Source organism: Peromyscus eremicus, chromosome 8b (genome assembly GCF_949786415.1).
Source record: "Peromyscus eremicus chromosome 8b, PerEre_H2_v1, whole genome shotgun sequence".
Taxonomy (NCBI): Eukaryota; Metazoa; Chordata; class Mammalia; order Rodentia; family Cricetidae; genus Peromyscus; species Peromyscus eremicus.
Window position 1 is genome coordinate 48,516,127 of NC_081424.1, and position 23,134 is coordinate 48,539,260.

At 44.1% G+C, this 23,134-nt stretch overlaps 2 protein-coding genes across 5 annotated transcripts in view; one reads left to right on the forward strand and one right to left on the reverse strand.

Annotated features, from left to right (window-relative positions):
* The window catches only part of Rmnd1 (required for meiotic nuclear division 1 homolog), a 30,538-nt gene extending 26,108 nt beyond the window's left edge, over positions 1–4,430 (reverse strand). Inside the window, exon 1 of one of the 3 annotated variants that reach the window (XM_059272786.1) lies at positions 4,343–4,430. The gene's annotated coding sequence lies outside the window, so the exon portion shown is untranslated. The other 2 variants (XM_059272788.1, XM_059272787.1) reach the window with 2 other exon arrangements.
* Positions 4,431–4,636: 206 nt separating this feature from the next.
* Armt1 (acidic residue methyltransferase 1) lies at positions 4,637–22,532 on the forward strand. 2 transcript variants are annotated; one of them, XM_059272789.1, is made up of 5 exons: positions 4,637–4,797; positions 8,027–8,132; positions 11,640–11,884; positions 17,631–17,793; positions 20,853–22,532. In XM_059272789.1, exons 1-5 carry the CDS (start codon positions 4,757–4,759, stop codon positions 21,615–21,617), a joined length of 1,320 nt encoding a protein of 439 aa, XP_059128772.1. In that variant the 5' UTR covers positions 4,637–4,756; the 3' UTR covers positions 21,618–22,532. The 2 variants fall into 2 exon arrangements, with proteins under 2 accessions (XP_059128772.1, XP_059128773.1); XM_059272790.1 differs by lacking the exon at positions 8,027–8,132 and having other exon boundaries at positions 4,667–4,797.
* Positions 22,533–23,134: the final 602 nt, after the last annotated feature.

Here is a 23,134-nt window from a genome sequence, read left to right on the forward strand (position 1 = left end):
AGTGCTATTCAGTCCGGGGCTGGGCACAAGAAGTGGGTCAGGCATATCAGACAGGCAAGCACACACACAGCCCGAAGGAAATGGGCTGTTAGCTGTGACTCCCCCGCACCCCCTACAATATAAAATAGCACGGTCTTTTACAAGCAACCTACAGTAAGTGATGATAACATTTTTTAAAAATTAGGTGCCAGAGATACAAGCATCGATGTCATCGAGACTTTATAACTCACAGTCCAGCCAAGGAGACAGACTATGACAGACCACAGAATGCTATGTGGCCTCGACAAGGGAGGCCCTGGAGTGAGGACTGTGCCATACTCAGGGGTGATATTTGCAATGGTTCATGAAAGGGCAGAGAGATCAGCAAAGCAAACAGGCCAGGTACACAGTATCATGTATCTAACAAACAGGGTATGACTTCAGCGGAGGGAGAAGTGGGCTGAGGTAAGGATGAAAAAGTGGCCAGATACTAAATGTCATGTTAAATGACCCTACAGGTTCCACGGGTGGGGAAGCCCGGGCTTTGAAATAAGAGAAGCACGTGGTCAGGTGTGATTCAGAAACATGTCTCTGCTAATGGGTGAAGGAAGAATAGTGAAAAACTCAGACATGATGTTCCAGTACCCTCTACATTCTAAATGCTGTTTTTCCTCACAGTAGCCCAGGAGGACATTTCCCACATGGGGACACTAAAGTCTAGAGGCTAAAGGACATTGCCAGGGCAAACTTCAGTGGTTCAGTGGGTAAACATGCCTGCTATTCAGCCTGCTGGCCCAAGTTCAATCCCCAAAACTCACAGGGTAAGAGAGAATTGGATCCTGCGGGTTGCCCTCTGACTGACCTCCACATGCTGTGGCATGTGTCTGTGAATTCCCCCTCCCCCATCTCTAAATGAAAACAAAAGTCACCCAGGCTTTCCTTATTTCAAGAACCATATTCTTTTCTTTTCTTTTTTTTTGGTTTTTCGAGACAGGGTTTCTCTGTGTAGCTTTGCGCCTTTCCTGGAACTCTCTTTGGAGACCAGGCTGGCCTCGAACTCACAGAGATCCGCCTGCCTCTGCCTCTTGAGTGCTGGGATTAAAGGTGTGCGCCACCACTGCCCGGTAAGAACCATATTCTTACCACTACCTTAGTTACCTGTAAAACCCCTGTAAGAAGGGGTTATGTTAATAAAGCTAATTTTTCTCTTACCCATGCAGAGTCTAAAAAGCTTAAGATCTCCCTGATGTGTCCTGTAAGCATGGCCCATGTTCCTGATTTTACACCTGCCTCAGACACGACCTCCCATCTTTCCAGTCCATTCCTTCTACTACCCTAAGCCAACAACTCTCCCACCTCAGCAGGACCTACAACCTTCAGTCTTTCCTCCTGCTTCCACTTCCTGCACATCCAGTTACGCTCCAGGTCTACTCTTCTAATCCCTCCCATTCACCGTGACCCCTGCATCCCTCTGTCTTCCATAGCCAAATGACATAACCTCAAGCCCAAATGAACATGGTTCACTGTTGGTGGTTTTTTCTACTCTTCTGGGGGGCCTGCAACCCAGCTCCCACATAAATACACAGAGGCTTTTTCTTACTTATCATTGCCTAGCCTTAGCTTGGCTAATTTCTACCAGCTTTTCTTAACTTATCCCATCTACCTTTTTACCTCTGGGCTTTTTCCTTTTCTTATTTCTGTATATCTTACTTTCACTCCTACTCAGTGGCTGGCTGTGCAGCTGGGTGGCTGGCCCCTGACATCCTCCTCTCCTCATCTTGTTGCTCTTCTTCTCCTTCCCCCATATTTCTCCTATTTATTCTCTCTGCCTGCCAGCCCCGCCTATCCTTTCCCCTGTCTCACTATTGGCCATTCAGCTCTTTATTAGACCATCAGGTATTTTAGACAGGCAAAATAACACAGCTTCACAGAGTTAAACAATTGCAATATAAAAGAATGCAACACATCTTTGCATCATTAAACACATGTTCCACAGCATAAACAAATATAATACATCTTCAAATAATATTCTACAACAATTCACCTCATTGAATTTGTGCCTACACTCTTGCAGCTCACTGTGATGAGAGTCAACTAACCATTTCCCATCTCTCTCTCCAGCCAGGGCCACTCTCTTCCGGTGGGTCTTCTATGCTGCTCATGACCATATACCTGCTATACTCAATACTGACTCCCCTCACCTCAAATTTTCAGGTCTCTTCCTAGTTTCTCATTCTCAATGATGATCTCACGTCCTCTTTCACTAACAAAATAGAAATCAAAAGTTCTACAAGATGAACTGTGAGCCATCATCAGACTGTAATCCATTGCTGCTGTGCCCATTGATCAATCCAGCCTCTTTGAAAATTTTTATTATTTTATGGGCATAAGTGTTTGCCTGCATGCATCTGTGCATTATGTGCACACCCAGTGCCCATGGAGGTCAGAAGAAGGCATTGGATCCCCTGGAACTCACTCCCTAGTCCTTGAAGCCCCTCTTCATTTGGCTTCTAGAATATCACATTGACTGTTTTCCTCTTCCCGATCTCTTTTGCTAGTTCTTCATCCATTCAAGAATGTGATAAATTAGGAGTCAGTCTCTGGGCCACTCACTTCTCTTCCTAGTCAGTCTCTTGGTGTCCTTGGCCAACCCCATGGTTTTATACACAATCACGGATGAGTAGCACATATTTATCTCTAAATCACTCTGAGCACCAAAAATGTAACGTGCCAATCATATCTTCATAGCTGCTAAGCTGGAAACCTGGAATTTCCTTTAACTTCTCAGTCTCCATGCTCAATCTTTCAGTAAATCCCACTGGCCTGTTTTGACTGGTACTCCGCACGAATTCTCCTACCATCTGGCCCAAGTTTCTGTCTTTCCCACCAATCATTATAATCGCCCTTTACCTGTTTATGATGGTTGAGGTGATGAGATTCAGAATCCCCATAGGGACACACCCTTGACTATGTCTGTGAGACTTTGTAGAGTAGGTTAACCGAGGCAAGAAGACCTATGCCAGCTTTGATTACTCTGCTTTCTAGCTGCCAAGGAATGTGACCAGCTCCTGCCACCATGCCTCATCTGCCATGATGGACTGAAGCTGAGTAGCAAGCCCTTCCTCCCTTGAGCTGTTTCTCTTCAGGCAGCTTTTCACAAGGAAGGCAACGGCACGCTGGTCCTCCGGCTTCCGTTCTCGGACTCCTATAGATTATTCACAATGGACGCTAGCAAAATTCTGAGACCTTAACTAGAACCACGTCTTTTTCCAGGGTCAGATCTGAAGACAGCTTTACATTAACAAGAAAAGCCGGCGGCCCTAAGACAGCCTGCAGAGCTTGTATTTCCCGCCTTTTGCATCACTGTGGCATCCATTCCCTTATAGCTGGTCCCTTTTCTTGCTGATTCTGCTCTAGGCCCCCTGGGCATCTCTGGGTCTTCACACTTACCTGTCCTCAGGCTCTCCTCCCAAAGATTTGCAAGGGTCCCTCCCCAGCCTTTGCTTTCAAAGTCCTCAATGGCTTCACTTAAAACATCTAACACCCACCCAATCCCTCTTCATTTTCTACTTTCTCATCGCGTTTAACATCACTTACATACCTTGTGTTTTTATTAATTCATACAACGGTTATGAACTGGGTTCTTACCAGATGCCAGGCATTATGCTAGCTCCTAATACAGCTGAAAATGGGCAAATATCCCTCTACTGGGAATGGCAAACAGTGAATGTGGCAAATCAATGTAATGCATATTAGATAACAATGATATCAGGAGGCAATAAAGGAGATTTTTGTCTCCCCTCCAAACAGGTTTCTGTGTTTGTACCTTGTGTTCAGTGATAATAGTGTCCTAGGGCACAGGTGTCAACTACATTTTTAAAATTAAACACAAGGCAGTTACCGTTATTGGGCACTTATCTTTAAGAATAATCTGCCCGTGTGCCTAAGGACAGCACTAACTGGGCTCAGTGTTTTATATAAAAGCCATTAATTTGGGAGGGGGCCACGGGAGAGGCGTAGGCCTAGGAATTCGAGGGGACGACTGGGGGGGGGGGGATGGACATGATCAAAACACATTGTATACATGTATGAGATCCAGCATACTATCAATTAAGAAAGCGGTTGCGTCCCCGTTCGATTCCATGGGCAAAGTGGTGCTGACCTTTGCGAGCACGTCTTCCAATGCCTAAGCTCAGGGGTGACTTCATGCATCTTGGCCGCTACCACTAATGCCCTGACTCCAACCAGGGGTCAGGAGTGTTTTGTCCTAGGTGCTTCGACTCCCGGCTAACACCTGCGGGCCCCGGCCGAAGCCCACACCTCCTCCCCAGCCTCCCGGGCTGGGGAAGCGCCAAGCACTGACCTGTGCGCGGAGAGGAAGACCGCAGAGCCCCGCGCGCACGCCGCCGCCGCAGGAGCCTTTGCGGAAACACACTCCGCCCCGCCCCGCTACCGCGCAGGCGCACTGGGAGCCGGCCCCCAGGCCGGGCGGCCGGGCCACGTGACTGTCGGAACACGTGACCTCTCCGTGCTTCCCTCTTCCGCTGGGCCGGCTGGCGCCTCCGGTCCTCTCGGGCTTCCGCTGGCGTAGCCGGAAGGCTCTTGCGTCCCGTGCTCTGTCCCTGGCCGGGGCACCAAATAAAGTTTTTGAATTCAAAAGCGGTTTGTTTATTTATTTATTTTTTTATTTTTAAAGCCCCAACGCTCCTTTCCCCGGCCTGGCGGCGTCGACGGTTGAACCCCCGGTGACGCCGGCGTGTGGCGCGTGTCGCCGGCGATGGCCGAGACCCCGGCGTTTCTCTCCGCTCAGGAAGTAGGGTGCGTCTCGCTTTTTTTTTTTCTCTCTTCTGAGAAAAAGCCGGGTTGGGTGGGGGAAGCTGTGGACAGTCGGGGGCTCCCGACCCTGTGATGACGCTGAGAGTTCAAGTCCCCCCTTGGGTAGGAAGGAGCCGGCACGCTGCACTCGGCCAGCGCCGGGACCTGGGTCCGCTGTGTTAGCTTCTTCCTTGCTGTCACCTGAGGCAGGAGGATTGCTGCGAGTTGAGGCCAGCTTGCTGTACTAGTTGAGTTCAAGGCCACCCTGGGATACCTTAGGGAAAGCCTGTCCCAAACTAAACAAGCGAGGAGGAACAGCACTGAGGGTGCTAACATTAAGGAATCACCTACTGAGATATGTGTACTTCTGGTATAGGTCAAACTAATACTCTGAACAAAATTTTTGAATGCCGTGTGTGTGTGTGTGTGTGTGTGTGTATGCGCGCGCGCGCCATTATTCGCGATGGCAGTTGATTTTTTTTTTTTTTTTTCTTTGACCTGCAAAGGAGTTCAGGGGATTTAGAACTCAGGCGGCCAGATTTAACCAAGTGCTTTTACCCGCTGAACCGTCTCGCTGGCCCCCAACATAAATACCAGAAGTAGTTCACTAGCGGAACCCAGCAATTCTCATATTTACAGTTTTGTTTTTTCTTATACATCTTATGAAGCTTATGGTTAGGCACCATAGATGAACAAAAACTGCTAATAGCAAAATGGAACAATTAAATATGGTGATTAAAGTTACCTAAAACATAAATTATTGACTGTTGGGATTTTCACCTTGCAGTGTTTTTAAACTAGTCTAGTGCCCCTGGGAAAGCAAACCTGTGGACAAAGGGGAATTGCAGTATCCTTGGCTTTGAGAGCAAAGTTATAAATAAGCACAAAAATAATACAACATCCATTTGCATTGGTTAAATAGCCATTTTTTTTAAAATTTGGTTTTCTTTTTGAGACTGAACTATTGAATTGTGTAGTAGAGGATAACCTCGAACTCCAGATAATTCTGCCTCCACCTCAAGGGCTGGCATTAGAGGTGAGCCACCATACCAGGCTCAGTTCATATTTGAAATACTTTATCTTTATTTATTTATTTATTGAATTTTTTTGGTTTCTCGAGACGGGTTTTCTCTGTTTAACAATTCTGTCTGTCCTGGAACTCACTTTGTAGACCAGACTGGCCTTGAACTCATAGAGGTCCACCTGCCTCTGCTTCTGCAGTGCTGGGATTAAAGGTGTACACCACCACTGCCTGGACGAAATACTTTATTTTTAAATAATTTAATTGATTTCATGTGTGTGGGGAGGGTGGCACTCACCTTTGACGGCACCTAGTAGTGGAGGTCAGAGGACAACTTGTGTACGGAGTCTGCGTTCTCCTACTGTGTGGGTTCCGGGATCGAACTCAGGTGGTCAGACTTGGTGGCAAACACCGCCCCCTACTGAGGCATCTCACCAGCTCTTGGAATGGTTTCTTTAAGATGCTTAGGTGTGGCCTAGGACACAGTAGTTTGCAGCCAGAGGGACGTGGCCATGCCTCCAGAATTAAGCTGACGATGTTTGGGGAATCCTGCCTCCAGGAGCCTCCTGGCTTCTTCCTAAGGCAGCTGTCTCACCAGAGGCAAGCAGGACTTGGTGGTGGTGGTGGTGGTGGTGGTGTGGGGTCGGGGATAGAAAAATAAGGCTTTCCAGCCATCTCAAGAAAGGACTGCCTCTTTTTGTTTCTGCAGCCTTAGAAAATCCAAGTGTTGATCAGGTCATTCCCCATCACCTTTGACAGTATTGTTGATTGCTGAACATTCACTTCTAAGTCCTAGGAGTAAAAAGCAGGTTTGAAGCTCCGCAAAGCCTCACAGAGTCCAAATGTGATTTTGTAATTTTTTTTTTTTTAATTCTTAAAGGTTTCATAGTTATCATTCGAGGAAGCCTTCTGAAGAAATGCTTAAGCCCAATAGTATAAAAGCTTGACTAAGGCACATGAGTTTGCAGAAAATAATAATTTAAATTCAATGGAGATGATTTGGGCAGAGAAACTGATCAGCTAAGCACTGTACCCTGTTAAACAGTTAATGTTTCAGGAGCTAGGCAGAGGGTTCAGCCATCAAGAGTGAGTCTTGCTCTTGCACGGGACCCAGAGGTTTGGTTCCCAGTACCCAGGTCTGGTGGTTCACAACTACCTGTAACTCTAGTTCTAGGCCTCCGGCCCCAGCAGACATGTGTACATAACCCCCTCCACATACACACACAATTAAAAATGATAAAAATGGGATTGCATGTCCTTAAAGAAAAAATTATGTCAATTTTGTGGTTTCTTTAATGTCTGGTCAAAATGTCTTTGTATTTTGATGCACGACTAGGTTTTTGTCATCTCCATCTTCATTCTTTGGCACTTGGGTAAAGTCTCTACTTCTTCAGCAGAAGGGAGAGACTGGCATGCGTTTATTTGTTTAGGGTCGGTAATAGTTCTCTGTGTGTAGAGAAGACAGTGAGGAAAACTTTTGGGGGGAAATTAGATAAGAGAGAAACAGATTCTGAGTACTCTTCGCTGCTCTGCTCTCCCAGCCCACTAGTACCCAGAGATACTTCATACCCATTTCCCTTTTCATCTTTCTAAGTAGATGGAATCCCTTACTGATAGACCTGGGAACAGAGCCTGTTTGATTGCAAGGACAATCCTTTTTTGAACTTACACATTGTTGAAGTAGTTTCTGATTTAGGAAAAGAAAGTGAGTAGAATAGAAAGAAGATGATTACACAGAGTTCTGGGGCAGAACCTGATATCATAGTCTGCTTAGCTGCCATGACATTAGAGAGATTTTCCAATTTTCTTGTGTCTTTCTGTCTGTCTGTCTTTGTACCTGCCTGTCTTCTTCCCCTTCCTCCCTCCCTCCTTTCTCGCTCCCTCCTTTCCAGACCGGTCTTATGTATTCCAGGATGGCCTTAAACTACTGATCCTCCTGCCTCTAGGGTCCCAGTGATGCGCACTGTGTCCCGTCCTGTGCTAGGCCTTCAGTCATGTATTCATGCAAGATGAGCACTGAGTTACATTCCCAGCCCCATAGCTCTTTATGAAGCAGGTAAAACTGGTTTGCCTTTAATAGTTTATACAAAGAAATTTGAATTCAAGAATTTGAATTTGAGTTCCAAAAACTAAAATTGGGCATGTCTTCTAGTATTAAAGCTGCATATGTGACTTTGTGATGTTAGTGTCATATGTGACTCTCTTTCCTAGGTCATTTGCTTATCTTACAATTAAGGACAGAACACCTCAGATCTTAACCAAGGCTATTGATACATTGCATCGACATAAAAGTGAATTTTTTGAAAAACATGGAGAGGTAAGAATTATGTCTCAGCTTTAGTTTTGTGTTATTTCCTCATGAGAATAACAGTGTTCATGGAAGGTCTCAGCTCTCATGTAAAGATTCATTTCTGGCACAAATATTTCCCTGCTTTTCTGTGTGTTGAGGTAGGGCAGCAGCGTCTGGTTTAAACGTGCTGTGTGCTAACAGTTTAGTCTCATGGAACCTTAATGGATCTCTTGTTTTCTGTTGTAAATGAAGTTGTTGACTTTTCTGAAGAGCCTGTTTAGATTTCAGACCTATCTGTATTACAGCACTTGCATTTCTGGTTTGGTATCTTGAGCCCCACAAGTGCAGAACTCCCAGTGAAGGGCCATGTGAATTATGATTGATTGACACGGCCTGATTAATGCGTGACAGATTTGCTGATTGGAGTAGAGTAAGACTATAGAAGTCACCTTGCCTGTCCAATCAACAGGTGAGGAAAAAACCTAAATAACCACATTAGTGTCAATAAAAGCCTTTCAAGCTAGGAAGCCAGTAATCTTTGGGTTGTTCAGGATGCTCTAGGAGGCTGCGCCTACTACACCTGACCACCTTCGTTCCTTCCTTCCTGTCTTTCTCTTTTGAGACAAGGTTCCGAGTATCTAAAGATATTGCAAGTTTGGACTACAAGCGTGGGCCACCACACAGATTATACACTGCTAGAGAGTGAATTGGGGGCCCCTACCCACCTCTCCCTACCCCTCCTTTTCACCCAGGACTTCTGCATGCTAGGCAAACACTATACCAACTGAGTTGTATGCCAGGGCCTGTACATTTCTTGAACATGTTGGCAGCAAAGATGTAGAGCGGTGGTTAGTGATTTTTTTTTTTTTAATTGGCTGGACTGAAATGGAGCAAAACATCACACAGGTATTTTGAGTGTATAGAGTTGTATTTCTTTCTTTCTTTTTTAAAAAATCATCTGTTTTATGTGTATGGGTGCTTGATCTCTTTTGTATGTCTGTGCACCACATACGTGCAGTGGCCATGGAGGTTCAGAAGAGGGCGTCAGATCCCCAGGAACTGGAGGTACAGATGGTTCCATGTGGGTGAGGGAACCAAACCCAGGTCGTCAGCAAGAGCAGCAAGTGCTCTTGACCCCTGACCCCTGAGCCACCTCCCCAGCCCCAGTGTTGGATTTCTCTCTTGACCCCTGACCCCTGAGCCACCTCCCCAGCCTCAGTGTTGGATTTCTCTCTGAACAAATTCTGGAATAATACAAGATCATTTTTTGTTTTCTTCTCCCCTCTTGAGACTATGTCATTTAGGCTGGCCTTGAACTCGGATCCTTCTGCCTGTTTCCTGGCTAGGGTCCAAGGCTTACACCACCATACCCCACTGTCTGTCATTCTTTGTTGCTGACATCCAGCTCTTCTTGGACACTGACATTTGGGCTGATGAGCGTTCCCAGTGTTTTATCACATACATGCAACTTTGTTTTGATGAATGTACATATTTACTTAAGTATAAATGAGCCAACTTTGGGTGCTTTGCTTAAACATTGGCTCCTTTACTTAAACACAAATTACCGTAAGTCTTTTATAATTTGAATTTTTTCTACTAGAGTGACTGAAAATGCAGGAATGGGTCACAGCGTCTTAGTGTTTGGCTTTGGCCTCTGCGCTCGTTCTGAGCAAGGGGCCAAATACAGCTCTGGCTAAGCATGAGAACCCATTGTCTGTTGTTGCTGCAGCCCTGCCCCATTTTGCTGGGCTGGGGTTAGGACACTCTTAAAACACTGGCATGAATAGAGTCAACCCTTGGTGGCCTCCTATCACCTCTTCAGGACTCCCATACTTTTAGACTCTACTTTGGCTCTCTGAACAATACCATGTTTTCCAGGGAATCATGTCCCTCATTTGATTCTCAAAAGCCCATCCCTCTAGACTGCCTGATTGGGTAGACGTTGAGTCTCTTGGGGATGGCCCCAGGCCTTATTTATCTTGAATGCTTGGATTATAGGGGTGAGGTGCCATTTATAGGTGGATTTTTCTGTCCCGCCTGCCAGCTCACAAATAACCACACAGAGACTTCTTATTAATTATGAAAGCTCAGCTGATAGCTTAGGCTTGTTTCTAACTAGCTCTTATAACTTAAATTAACTCATTTTTATTCATTTACTGTCTCGTGGCTTTATTACATTTACTTTGTATTGCCCATGCTGCTTTCCTGCTTCCCCCATGCCTGACCGGTAACTCTCCATGTCTCCTTTTTTCTTCTTAGTGTTCTCTCTGCCCCCAGAATCATGCCTAGCTATTGGCCATTTAGCTTTTTATGAAACCCATCACAGTGACATATTTTCACACAGTGTAAAAAAATATTCCACAACAATGATGCTTACAACCCTATGTAAGTCTCAACTGGGGCCCAGGTGTGGTGTTGCATGTCTTTAATCTCAGTACGTGGAAGGCAGAGGCATGTGGATCTCTGTGAGTTCAAGGCTAGTCTGGGCCACATGATGAATTTCAGGTCAGCCAGAGCTACACACTGAGACCCTGTCTCTAAGCAGACAAACAAAATCTCAATAACTTGTCCTTAAATAATCAGTTCAAATTAGTGACCTTAGGGTAGAGACTTGCAGGTGGCAAGTTGCTCTTTAGCATGGGAGGATGTGCTGGAGAGATGGCTCACCGATTAAGAGCACTTGCTGCATAATCATGAGGACCAGAGTTTTGATCCCACTTGATAAAACAAAAAAGATTTGGGTGTGTGTGTAGTGTTTGGTTGAGTGCCTGCCAAGCCTGCATGGAGCACTGGTTGCCGTTCTGAGCAGAGGGAGGAGGGGATGAGGCCAGACTGTCCAGGTGACAGGATTGAAACGATGAGGACCCCCTAGTAATGATGTTATAGAAACCCTCAGTTCAGCTTGATGACTTTGTCCTCTTCCTAACCCAGGCTGGCCTCAGACTATACAGCCATGTTGGTCTTGGTCCTTTGATCCCTGTGTCTCAGCCTCCTAAGTGCTGGGATGACAGGAGTGCCCTGCTCCCTGCTTCAGCTCCGTCTTGTTTTCCACGCGACCTACATCCTGCTGGTGTAGAGTGAGGCACTGTATTGTTAGCCCAACATGTGTCTCCTCTCTGATCTGCCACTGACCTGGGACTTAGTAGGGAGTGAGGATATAGACTGGAGAGCCACCAAGAGGGGCGCAGGGAGTCCAGGGTTCCTTCCAGCCACGTCAGTGGGAGGGTGTGCAGGTGGGAAAGGTCCAGGGGTGCTGGTGGTTCCCTCCCCTGTGCTTGGGTCAGCCTTCTGAAAACGCAGAGGCCAGGTCTTAGAGACTAAGAAAGGGAGGTTGTGAAGTCACGCCAAGGCTAAGAGCGTAGAAAAGGCAAAGTGTAATGTCTGTAAGATCATATAAAAGGCAAAATGCAGGTTTAAAACACCGAGTTTCTTCACTTTAGGTCTGTAAGATATGCTCCCCTGAAGGAATATGCATACATGTGTATACCCACAAACACAGCAAAGCTTTTTCTTTGTCCCTTTGTACTTTCACAGGAAGGAGTGGAAGCTGAAAAGAAAGCCATCTCTCTTCTCTCTAAGTTACGGAATGAATTACAGACGGATAAACCGATTATCCCCTTGGTTGATAAATGCATCGACACTGACATATGGAACCAGTACCTGGAATATCAGCGGAGTCTTTTAAATGAAGGCGATGGGGAGCCACGCTGGTTCTTCTCGCCCTGGTTGTTCGTAGAGTGCTACATGTATCGGAGGATTCATGAAGCTGTCATCCAGAGGCAAGTGTTTAGTAATGATGATCATTTTTTAATAGTTCAGCAGGGGCCAGCAAGATAGCTCAGCAGGTAAGGGACCTACATGGTGGCAGGGGAGAACTGACTCCTGAAAGTTGTCCTCTGACCTGAGTTCCATAGGCATACCACGTCCAGTGTGTACCCCTCAAAAAATAAATAAATGTAAAAGAAAGAATAATTCAGCAAGTAGTAACAATACTGTTTTGACATTTCCACAGATGGTTGAATAACATGATCTTACTAAAGATGTGTATGTCTGTCTGTCTGTCTGGGCACACATACCATGCATGCATGTGGAGGTCAGACAGCTTATAGGATTCAGTTCTCTTACACCTTCTCACCCAGCCTTAAATATTCTTACAAAAGACTTCTGCAGTAAGAACAAATTGTGCTTACTGAGTAAAAAAATGTTAATGTGAAATGATTACATAAAATAATTTAAGATGGAGCGGGGTGTTGTGGCGCATGCCTTTAATCAACACTATAGAGGCAGAGGCAAGTGGATCTCTGTGAGTTCAAGGCCAGCCTGGTTTACAGAGTGAGTTCCAGGCCAACCAGAGCTACATAGTGGGACCTTTTTATTTATTTATTTATTTATTTATTTATTTATTTATTTATTATTTTTATTTTAAGTTAAGGTAGAACAAGGAAAGCAAATGCTTTATTTATAACAATGACATGCTTAGTTACTTCTCTCGTGGCTGAGCACTTGGCAGGGAGCAGCTGAAGAGGAAAGTACCATCTGGCTGCAGTACACAGGGTGCATTCCATCATGGCAGGGAAGGCGTGGCGGCATGAGTGGGCAGTGTGGGCAGCCGGTCAGATCTGCAGCCAGGAGCAGAGGGTTAGGAGAGCTGGAGCTCAGCTTGCTTCTCCGTTTTGTGCAGCCCAGGGGATGGTGCTGCCCACATTTAGGATGGGTCTGCCCAACTCAGTTGACCTGATCTAGATAATCATCTCTTACAGACATGTGCAGAGAGTTGCCTCCAAGGTGATTGGAGATCCGGTTAAGTTGACAATCCATATAAACCACTACAAATAATATATCAGAATTTACTCTGTATAAGGAATCGCCAGAACGGGGACTCTTGTCACATACTGTCTTAATCTTTGTTCCATTCTTGTTTTAGTTTTAAAGATTTATTTATTTGTGTGTGTTTATGTGCACTACTCTGTGTGTGCATGTTTATGTGTGTATATGGGCTACTTGTGTGTGTTATGTGTATATATATATATATGTGTACTACTTGCATGTTTGTGTGTGTTTATATGGAGTACTTGCATGTGTATGTGTGTATATGCACTACATGTGTGTGTGTGTGTGCTTGTGTGTGTATGTAGTACTTTCATGTGTATGTATGTGTGTATATGCACTACTTAAGTGTATGTGTGTGTGTGTACTACTTGTGTGTATATGCACTACTTGAGTGTGTATGTATGTGTACTACTTGCATGTGTATGTGTGTGCACTACTTGCACGCTGGTGCCAGCATAGGATGGAGGGTGTCAGATCCCCTTGAACTGGACTGACAGGAAGTTGTAAGTCACCTAATGTTGGTGTTGGGAACAGAGCCTGGGTCCTCTGAAAGAACAGGAAGTGCTCTTAACCACTGCATTTCACTAGTCCTGGTATTTTGTTTTTAAAGGCTAGATTAGAAAAAAAGTCTAATGCCATATTTTCCAAAAAGTCTTTTCATAGATCATGTATTCTGTTTGCTTTTTTTTACATCAGTTCACAGTGCAAAAGAGGAGGCGATGTGAATTGTCTTTTTAGTTTTACAGGTTCCAGAAATAGAAGTTTGATGTAAGAGGAATCCTTTAGTACCTGCTTCTAAACACAGCATAGGATGATTTAAAGTAATTGCTCAAAGTGTAGATGACAGCTCATGCCTGTAATTGTAGCTCTTGGGAAACTGACGTAAGAATGTATGTCTGAGGATAGTCTGGGTTATATAGATAGTTCCAGGCTATCCTTGACTGGGAAACCTGTTGAAGGAAAGAAAAGAAAAGAGAAAGAAAGGAAGAAATGAATCAAGTCAGTACTAATTATAAAATAAAGTTATTTTAGGAAATACTATAACCTTGAGTCTAGGATTTTTTCTCTCTCTTAATTTTTATAGTTTCAAAAATAGGAATTTATTGATTTTGTCAAACAGATACATTTTAGAACTTGTTTCCTCTTTCAGAGACAACTCTCTGACCTGTGTTAGTTTTGCCCACTTTCAGGCTATTTATTAATTGGTCATATATATATTTTTTCCCTCCTGAGACATGGCCTCACTGTCCTTGAACATAGTCCAGGCTGGCTTCAAAATCACTGTCCTCCTGTCTCAGCCTCCCAAGTGCTGGGATTAGAGGTGTGTGCCACCACACCCGGCTCCTAAGTGTTCTTTAAATTAAACACTATGACACACATATTTATTGCAGGCTTCTTCCACTGCCTGTTGCATTGGTGGGATTCATCCAGTTTGGGATTTTTATGAAGAACAAAGCTACAAACGTGTGTGTGTGTGTGTGTGTGTGTGTGTGTGTGTGTGTGTGTATAACTTAACTTTATATATATATTTTAAATATGTATATATTTTAGATAATTTGTTTAACTTTATTTTATGTGCATTGGTGTGAAGGTGTCAGATCCCTTGGAACTGGAGTTATAGACAGTTGTGAGCTGCCATGTGGGCGCTGGGAATTGAACCCAGGTCCTCTGGAAGAATAGCCAGTGCTCTTAACTGCTGAGCCATCTCTCCAGTGTAGCTTAAGTTTTCCTGCCTGGCCCACAGTCAGGGCAAATCTCTTTCACCTGCCAGTCCCACAGCCTCTCAGACCCGACCAAGTAAACACAGAGACTTATGTTGCTTTCAAACTGTATGGCCGTGGCAGGCTTCTTGCTAACTGTTCTTACAGCTTAAATTAATCCATTTCCTTTAATCTATACCTTGCCACATGGCTCGTGGCTTACCGGTATCTTCCCATGCTGTTTGTCATCGTGGCGGCTGGCAGTGTCTCTCTGACTCAGCCTTCCACTTCCCAGCTTTATTCTCCTCCTTGTCCCGCCTACACTTCCTGCCTAGCCAACGGCCAATCAGTGTTTTATTGATTAATTAGCAACACATTTGCCATACATCCCACAGCACTCCAGCCCCCATAATATGTATATTTTTTAAGATACATTTTATTTTATTTTGTATGTATGCATGTTTTGTCTGCATATATGTCTCTGCACCACTTGTGTGTCTAGTTCTCACAGAGGCCAGAAGAGGACCTCAGATTCCCTTGAACTGGAGTTACAGATGGATGGGTGCTCAGAATTGAATCTGGGTTTATTGGGGTGCACAATATATCAACCACATTTCCCCTTTTTGTCTAAAATTTTAAAAAACATAACTAATACAAGAAAAACTATATCCAATAAGTATATACTATATACAGTCAAGAATTACATTAACAATGTCTAGTCCATTATCATTAGACAGATTCAAACAAAAACCCACTTCCCTCCCTCTCTCCCTTCCTTTTTGTTTTAAGATGGTGCTGGCTGTCCTAGAATTCACTATGAATTCCAGGTTGGCCCCAGATTCAAGGGAATCCTCCTGTCTCTGCCTTCTGAGCACTGGGCTTATGGGTGTAGGCTCCAGCTGCTTCTCTTGTGCTTAGCTGTTAACCATTTGTGAGTCACACAGTCTCCTGGGGTCTGTGGACTTTGGTTAGCTGCCCCCCACATTTGAACTCATGCGTCCAAATGGCCTCTGTTCTTTTAAATCACCTTGAGGGACTGACTGATTTCAGGAACGCTGTCATTGCTGAAAATATGTTTGAATTCTTTGGAATTTATTTCAGAGCCCATTTCCAGTCTTCAAAAAGGAAAATTCATTTTGTTATTATTATTTTTAAAAAATTTATTTAACTTTATTTTATGTGCATCTGTGTGAGGGTGTCAGAGCTCCTAGAACTGGAGTTACAGACAGTTGTGAGCTGCCATGTGGGTGCTGGGAGCTGAACCTGGATCCTCTGGAAGAGCAGCCAGTGCTTTTAACCGCTGAGCCATCTCTCCAGCCCCCTAGTTTTTGTTATTTTTGATTTTTGATTCAAGTTTTCTAATCAAAGTGTTTTTACTCAGCTTGCTTGTTCTATTCTACTGACATTTCTGAGTGACTTTTTTTTTTTTTTTTTTTTTTTTTTTTTTTTTTTTTGGAGAAAGGGTTTCTCTGTGTAGCCCTGGCTATTCTGGAACTTGCTCTGTAGACCAGGCTGGCCTCAAACTTACAGAGATCCACCTGCCTGTGCTCCTGAATGCTGGGATTAAAGGCATGTGCCACCACGGCCCGGCTACTGAGTGACTTTTGCCTGTTGCTGAGAGTAAGCTGTCAAGAGATACACGGTCACTGACAGGGTGTTTAATAATGTGCCACAGGTTCTGAAGAAGGTTCCTAAAGAGGAGCACCAGAGTGCTTTGGCAATGACAGCGCCCTTGGAGTAGAGGTGTGGCTTCCCACACTGCTGCTCAGAAAGAGCAGCCTTCACCTGGTATGTCGTTAAAAAAAAAAAAAAAATCTTGCCTACTACAGTGGCTTATGCCTGTAATCCCAGCACTCTGCAAGTTTAAGCAGGAGGATTGCCATGAGTTCTAGGCCAGCCTGGAATATGAGTGGGAACCTGTCTCAAAAATAAAATCAAGTCGGGTGGTGGTGGCGTATATCTTTAATCCCAGCACTTGAAAGGTAGAGGCAGGTGTATCTCTGTGAGTTTGAGGCCAGCCTGGTCTACAGAGCGAGTTCCAGGACAGCCAGAGCTGTTACACAGAGAAACCCTGTCTCAAAAAAACAAACAAAAACCACCCCTCCCCCCAAAAAAACCTCAAAATCAGTCAAACAAACAAAAAACCCTCATTCCATAAGCCCTATATTGTTTTTATCCTAACATGGATGGCCTATGAAGAATGTCGCTAACTGCAAATGTCAGTTATTCAGGATGTCTTCAATTCCCTAATGACTATCATATTAGTACTTATACCTTGTTAGTTATGTGTTCCCAAAGCTCCCATGAAAATGACAGAGTCACAATACAAACTCACCTTAGGTCAGAGGTAACTGCTGAGTAAAACTTGCCCCCTCCCCCCCCAGTTTGTGCACAAATGACCCACTTGTTGTTCTGCTGGTGTTTACAGGAGTATTGATTGTGTTTTCCTCAAGGGCTCTGGCTCGATCTCTCTGGGTGATCACTGTGTCATTCAGGGCTTGTGTTTGCTATCAGGAGCCCTCCACATAGGGCATGAAAGGATATTGAACTAACATAGTTACCTTGTGATCTCGTTTCTCGATCCCGATTGTGTCTAGTGGGTACATGATTATGGACACAGTCACTATAATTGCTAGCTAGTTCTAGTAAAATAGTTTATTTGAATTTGAGTTTTGTTTTATTTTCTTTGAGATAAGGTCTCACTGTGTAACTCTAGTTGGCCTGGATTTTGCTATGCACACCAGGCTAGCCTTGAACTCAGAGCTCCAACTGCCTTTGCCTCTGGTGGACCAGGACGAAAGGTGTGCACCACCAGCCATGAGATTTGTTTGTGTGACTGAGTAGTCAGCGCTGTGTCTGTCAGTGCTGGTCGCCGAGATGACAACCCGTTCTTCCTGTTAAGGAAAAGCGCTCATCCAAGCGAGGGGTTTTGTTGTTGCTTGTCTTTTAGAAGGTAAGGACTCACATAAATGCTTCTGTTTTTCTCCTCCCTCAGTCCACCAATCCATGACTTCGATGTATTTAAAGAAAGCAAAGATAAGAACTTCTTTGAGTCCCAGGAGTCCATCAGTGCTCTGTGTACATACTTGCAGCAGTTGAAACCAGCCAAAGACCTCAGTGAGAGCCAGCTGAAGGATGAGTTTTTTAAACTTCTGCAGGTATCTGAGTGGATTCTATAGTCAGGCTGCAAACAGTACCATGAGCATTAGCTTATACAAATGTCTATTAGTTTACAGATATTTATACCTCAGTAACACCAGTATTACGATCTCTTTTCTGGCTACTTTTCTTCTTTTATTTATTTTGTTTCTTTTATTTGACATTTTGTCTCTCTGAATACTAAAATAAAGAGAACACTGCATGCCAGCTCATTATTCCTTACAGCACACTCTTTCAGGAAATAGTTCTCTCTCCTGTGTCCTTTGTCCTGTAAGCAGACCAAACCCTAAAAGGGACGGAGTTAGCCATCTGCTGGTCTCTGATTTGGCTCTTGGCCACGTTGCCCCTGCTCCCCTTAGAGAAGGCTAGCATTGTCTTCTCATATTGCCACCATGAGCAGGAGATTGATGTCCCAAGGGGAGTCTGAAGTTGTTCTGGTTCACAGGGAGCAGCGATCTGTTTTCAAAGCTCATAGCTCTGTGACTGTTCACATAAATAATTTTGGACCTATTATGCCAAGTGCTTTCCTAGACACAGGGTCACAGAAAAAGAAAAAAATGGCCATCTTTGCTGCCCCAGCACCCGTAATTTTTTTTTTTTGTGTGTGTGTGTGTGTTTTGAGACAGAGTCTCACTCTGGAGCCCAGACTGGTCTGTAATTCATGTAGTGCAGACTAGTCTCAAGCTCACAGCAGTCCCCCTGCCTCAGTCCCTCAAGTGCTGAGATTACTGGTGTGTGTCACCACTCTGAGCCTAGGACTTGCGATTCTGAGGGAGTATAGCTGGTGACCTGAGATGGGACGAAGGGCATGTGCAGGGCCACAGGGCCTCCTCCCAGCTGGAGACATTGTCACAGATGCCACTGGACAGGTGATCCTCGCACACTGTAGAAAAGGTGCCTCGGACACATGATTCACTTTTGATCTTTGCGTTTGTGTCTGGGGCACGTGCTCACCGCAGTGCGCATGTGGAGGTCAGAGGACAAGTTGCAGGGCTTGGCTCTCCTCCACTCTGGGTTCTAGGGACTGAGTCAGGTCACCGGGCTTGGTGGCAAATGCTGCCTGTCACCTCTTGAGCCGTCTCGCCAGCCCCATCTTAGGTTTTATTTTAGCCTATGCCTTAAAAAAACCCAAAAAGTCATCAATTGATCTTCTTTAAAAAAAATGTGCTTGGTTGAAAATACATCATCCCAATTTTAGTTTTTTGTTTAACTTCATTTAATTAATTTATTTACTGAGACAGGGCCTTCCATGCTGTTCAGGCTGGCCTTGGACCCCTTAATGTAGACTTTTTTTTTTTTTGAGTGTAGACATTATTTTGTTTGAGTCTCCTCTAAAGTAGCTGGGACTATAGCCACAAGCCACCATACCTAGGCATTTTCCTAATTTTAAGAATTATAAAGCTGGGCAGTGGTGATGCATGCCTTTAATCAAAGCACTCAGGAGGCAGAGGCAGGTGGATCTCTGTGAGTTCTAGGCCAGCCTGGTCTACAGCGTGAGTTCCAGGACAGGCACCAAACTACACAGAGAAGCCCTGTCTTGAAAAACCAAAAAAAAAAAATAAAAAAATTTTAAAAAAGGGAATTATAGTCAGGCATGGTGGTGCACACCTTTAATTCTAGCATTTGGAAGGCAGAGGCAGGAGGAGCTTTGTAGGCCAGTCAGGGCTATATAGTGAAAACCTATTTCAGAATATATGTGTGTGTGTGTGTGTGTATGTATATATAATTCAGAATATATATATTCAGAGAATATATATTCTGGGAATATTCAGAATCTATATATCTTAAGTGTATATATATATATATATATATATATGAGAGTGGAGTCTCTCTGGATAATTGAGAGTGTGTATATATATATAATTCACTATGTTATGCAATAGTGCCAGATTGCTCAGAGCTGGAGTCAGGTGTTATACAAGTGCTGAGAATTGAACTTTGGTCCTCATGATTGCATAGCCAGTGCTCTTAGCTACTGAGCCATTTCAGTAGCCCCTTGGGTAATTTTTTAAACAAAGTTTTATTGGAACCCAGCTAACATTTTCATGTTGTCTGTGGTGGCTTTGCATCTAACCCCCAGAGCTGGTGGTTATTACAGAGACCCTGTGGCACATGTGTTTTTATGGCTATGCTGGGGTTGAATGCAGGCCCTCAAATGTGCCAAGCAAGTGCTGTAACTCTGAGGTCCACCCTGACCACTTTACTGAATGCTTCTATAGCTGAGACGTTGGTGTACTGTGGCGTGCATTACACCAGTCCTCAGGGGGCAGGGGGCTCTAGTCTCATTTCCGTTACAGAATCTGAACCTTAGGGACCTTAATTGCTGCTGATCTGTAGTCAAAGATGTTGTAGTTTGAACACAGGTCGGACTCCGAGCCTGCAGTCCTGGACAGGGAATTTTGTAGCTTAAAAAACACAGGATTACATACCATTTTCTTAAAAATAGCATTGAGCATTACTTCAGTATATAGCTAAATAATAAACAAATGACTACATTGGGCCTGTGGTAAACATCACTTCCATAAGGGTTGGGTCTTGAGACGACTCTGTGTCCAGTTTCCGTTAGCAAACAAACAAAAGAGCTATGTCTCAGACACGCCCTCCTCCTAAGATCGTGCACTCATTCTCAGACATGCCCTCCTCCTAAGATCGCGCACTCATTCTCAGACACGCCCTCCTACAACTGTACAATCAGTACAAAGAAGTAGGGCTTTTTGGAGATGTGGAGAATAAAGGAGCTTTGCTTTTTCTCTTGATGTCCAATTATAGAATAAATTCTGACCCTCTTTCTCACAGCATCTGATGGTGTCTTTAACATCTGTGTATCTTAAGTAATGTGGGTACTAATATTATTTAAAATTTTCATATATTCACTAAAATATCACTATTAAATACAGTAGCATGTAAATACATTTGTGTCATTGGAGAAAATGTAAATCTGGTGAACATTTAAAGAATTTTGCAGAAATATTACGAATATTTTGGGTGCCTTCCTGTACAGTGGAGTTTTTGTTGGTTATGTAAAAGAGTAATGACCTTTTTTCCCTTTCCATTTCAGATCTCTCTCTGGGGGAATAAGTGTGACTTGTCTCTGTCGGGTGGAGAAAGCAGTTCCCAGAAGACCAGTGTAATGGACTCTTTGGAAGGCCTAAAACCATTCATTCTGATAAATGATACAGAATCTCTTTGGACATTGCTCAGTAAATGCAAGAAAACAGCAAAACCACCTATAGTTAGAGTAGATATTGTTCTGGATAACTCTGGGTTTGAACTTGTTACAGATCTAGTCTTCGCTGACTTCTTGTTATCCTCTGAGTTAGCTACTGAGATTCATTTTCATGGAAAAACTATTCCGTGGTTTGTGTCTGACGTTACAGTGCGTGACTTTAATTGGACAGTTGAACATATGAAGAGTAATAATCAGGAGTCCATGTCCACCTGTGGTGCTGACTGGGAAAACTATGTTAAGATGGGTAGATGGATTTACCATGATCATATATTTTGGACTCTGCCTCACCCATATTGTGCGATGGCCGAGGTCTCCCCTGACTTGTATGCTGAACTACAAAAGGCGTGCCTTGTTTTGTTCAAGGGGGATTTGAATTATAGGAAGTTGATGAGTGACAGAAAGTGGGAGTTTACCGTTCCATTCCATCAGGCCCTGAGTGGCTTCCACCCTGCACCTCTGTGTAGCATAAGGACATTAAAGGCTGAGCTTCAGGTTGGTCTACAGCCTGGGCAAGCCGAGCAGCTCTCGGCTTCTGATCCCCACTGGCTGACCACTGGCAAGTATGGAATATTTCAGTTTGATGGTCCACTTTGACTCTGCTCAGGAGCTCCCGGCTAATCTCCTTTCAGCTCCAGAAAAACAGTGCATGGATCTAGTCCTGCTTCTTATCAGCCGTGGGAACCCCATTTCTCAGCTCCTATTGCTCCCTTACACCGTAGATGACACTTCCTTGGAACAGTTCCCCATTGCCATGTTTGGGAAGATGGGGTTTTAAGCTAGGTATACTCTGCTGGAATTTTCATCACTATTTCAAGTTAAATGTAAACTTTTAAGTGGTTTTAATGAACTCATTCTTAATTGCAAAGAATGAGAAATGAAAGCGAAGTCTGCTTTTTAAGTTAGTCAATCCTGTTTTTTTTTTTTTTTCCTTAAACAGAATGATTATTGAATATCCTAAGAATCCTGCATATTATTTAACTTAGTTTTGGCTCTTGAACTAATGGCCTACAGAGCACATGCCTTGTAACAGCTCTGTAGGGAGGCATGTCCGTGATGCTTGAACACACAGAGACAGAATTACCTCAGACCTGAACTACAGCCTGCTCTCTTGCATGCATCTTAAGTTTTAAAAGCCTGTTTTCTTGCCTGACTTTGTATTTGATTGACCTGTGATATGGGTCAAAGCACAAAATGAACATTGTGAAACAAGCTATGTTTGACAGAGTGCAAGTGCAGGAGCTTTTCCATTCTCCTTCGATGTCCACATTGACGTCACCACCACACAGGTGTCCAGATGAACAGCTTCCGTTTGCAGTACTAGAAGAGTGTCAGATGGAAAAGCTTGTTTTGCGTTGTGTTCGATACTGCCAATCCGAGCTCATTCTTTACATTACACATTGTATTCCTCACCTCAGATGTCAAGAGTCTGCAAATTCATGCTACTTTGTTTGGTAACAAACCTGGAAATGTTTTCTTGTACTGGAATAATAAACGAATTTTACTGAGAAATCTCACTGGCTTTGATACTCCTTTGGGACAAGTGAAGAGAAGATCGCAGATGAGATCTGTGTTGTCCCTGAATGTTGACAGTTACCCGTAGTTGTGAGATAGTGCGACAGAAATGAAGTTAGACTCTGCTCCTGTTCAGGCTTTGGATTCTGTCAAGATATCTAAAGCCATCTGGGATGGGCTGCTTCTTGGTTGTGCTCCCGTTTTAAGCATCAAGTCACTGAAGTGCTTGGCAAGTTCTGTGTACAGAATTGACATTCAGAGTGATGTGTTGAGGTGGTTCATGGCGGTGACAGGAGCTCTCATATACCACACTTTGCAAAGCGCTGTCCTGGCGTCCCCTATTTTTGCTAGGTGGTTTATTAAGAATGCACATTGTAGTGTTTGAGAAAGTGGTTCAGCCCCTCTCCCTGCAAGGGAAAGCCAAGAAGTCAGAGCAAGAAAAAAAAGGCTGTCTGGGAGAAAGTTAAAGATGGAGTTCTTATGGATTCTTAGCAGGAAGCAGTGCCTTCCTGTTATTTCTTAATTTTTTGAGACAAGTTCATTCTGTAGCCTAGGATGGCCTTGAACTCTCTGTGACCCTCCTGCCTCAGCCTCCCAAG

What these genes read in the sequence shown, in the direction of transcription:
- Armt1 (XM_059272789.1), top strand. Translation starts at nt 4,757, where the DNA reads ATGGCCGAGACCCCGGCGTTTCTCTCCGCTCAGGAAGTAGG. An exon ending in TTTTTGAAAAACATGGAGAG is followed by an intron (nt 8,133 to 11,639) that starts GTAAGAATTATG and finishes GTACTTTCACAG; the next exon opens with GAAGGAGTGGAAGCTGAAAA. An exon ending in CATGAAGCTGTCATCCAGAG is followed by an intron (nt 11,885 to 17,630) that starts GCAAGTGTTTAG and finishes CTCCTCCCTCAG; the next exon opens with TCCACCAATCCATGACTTCG.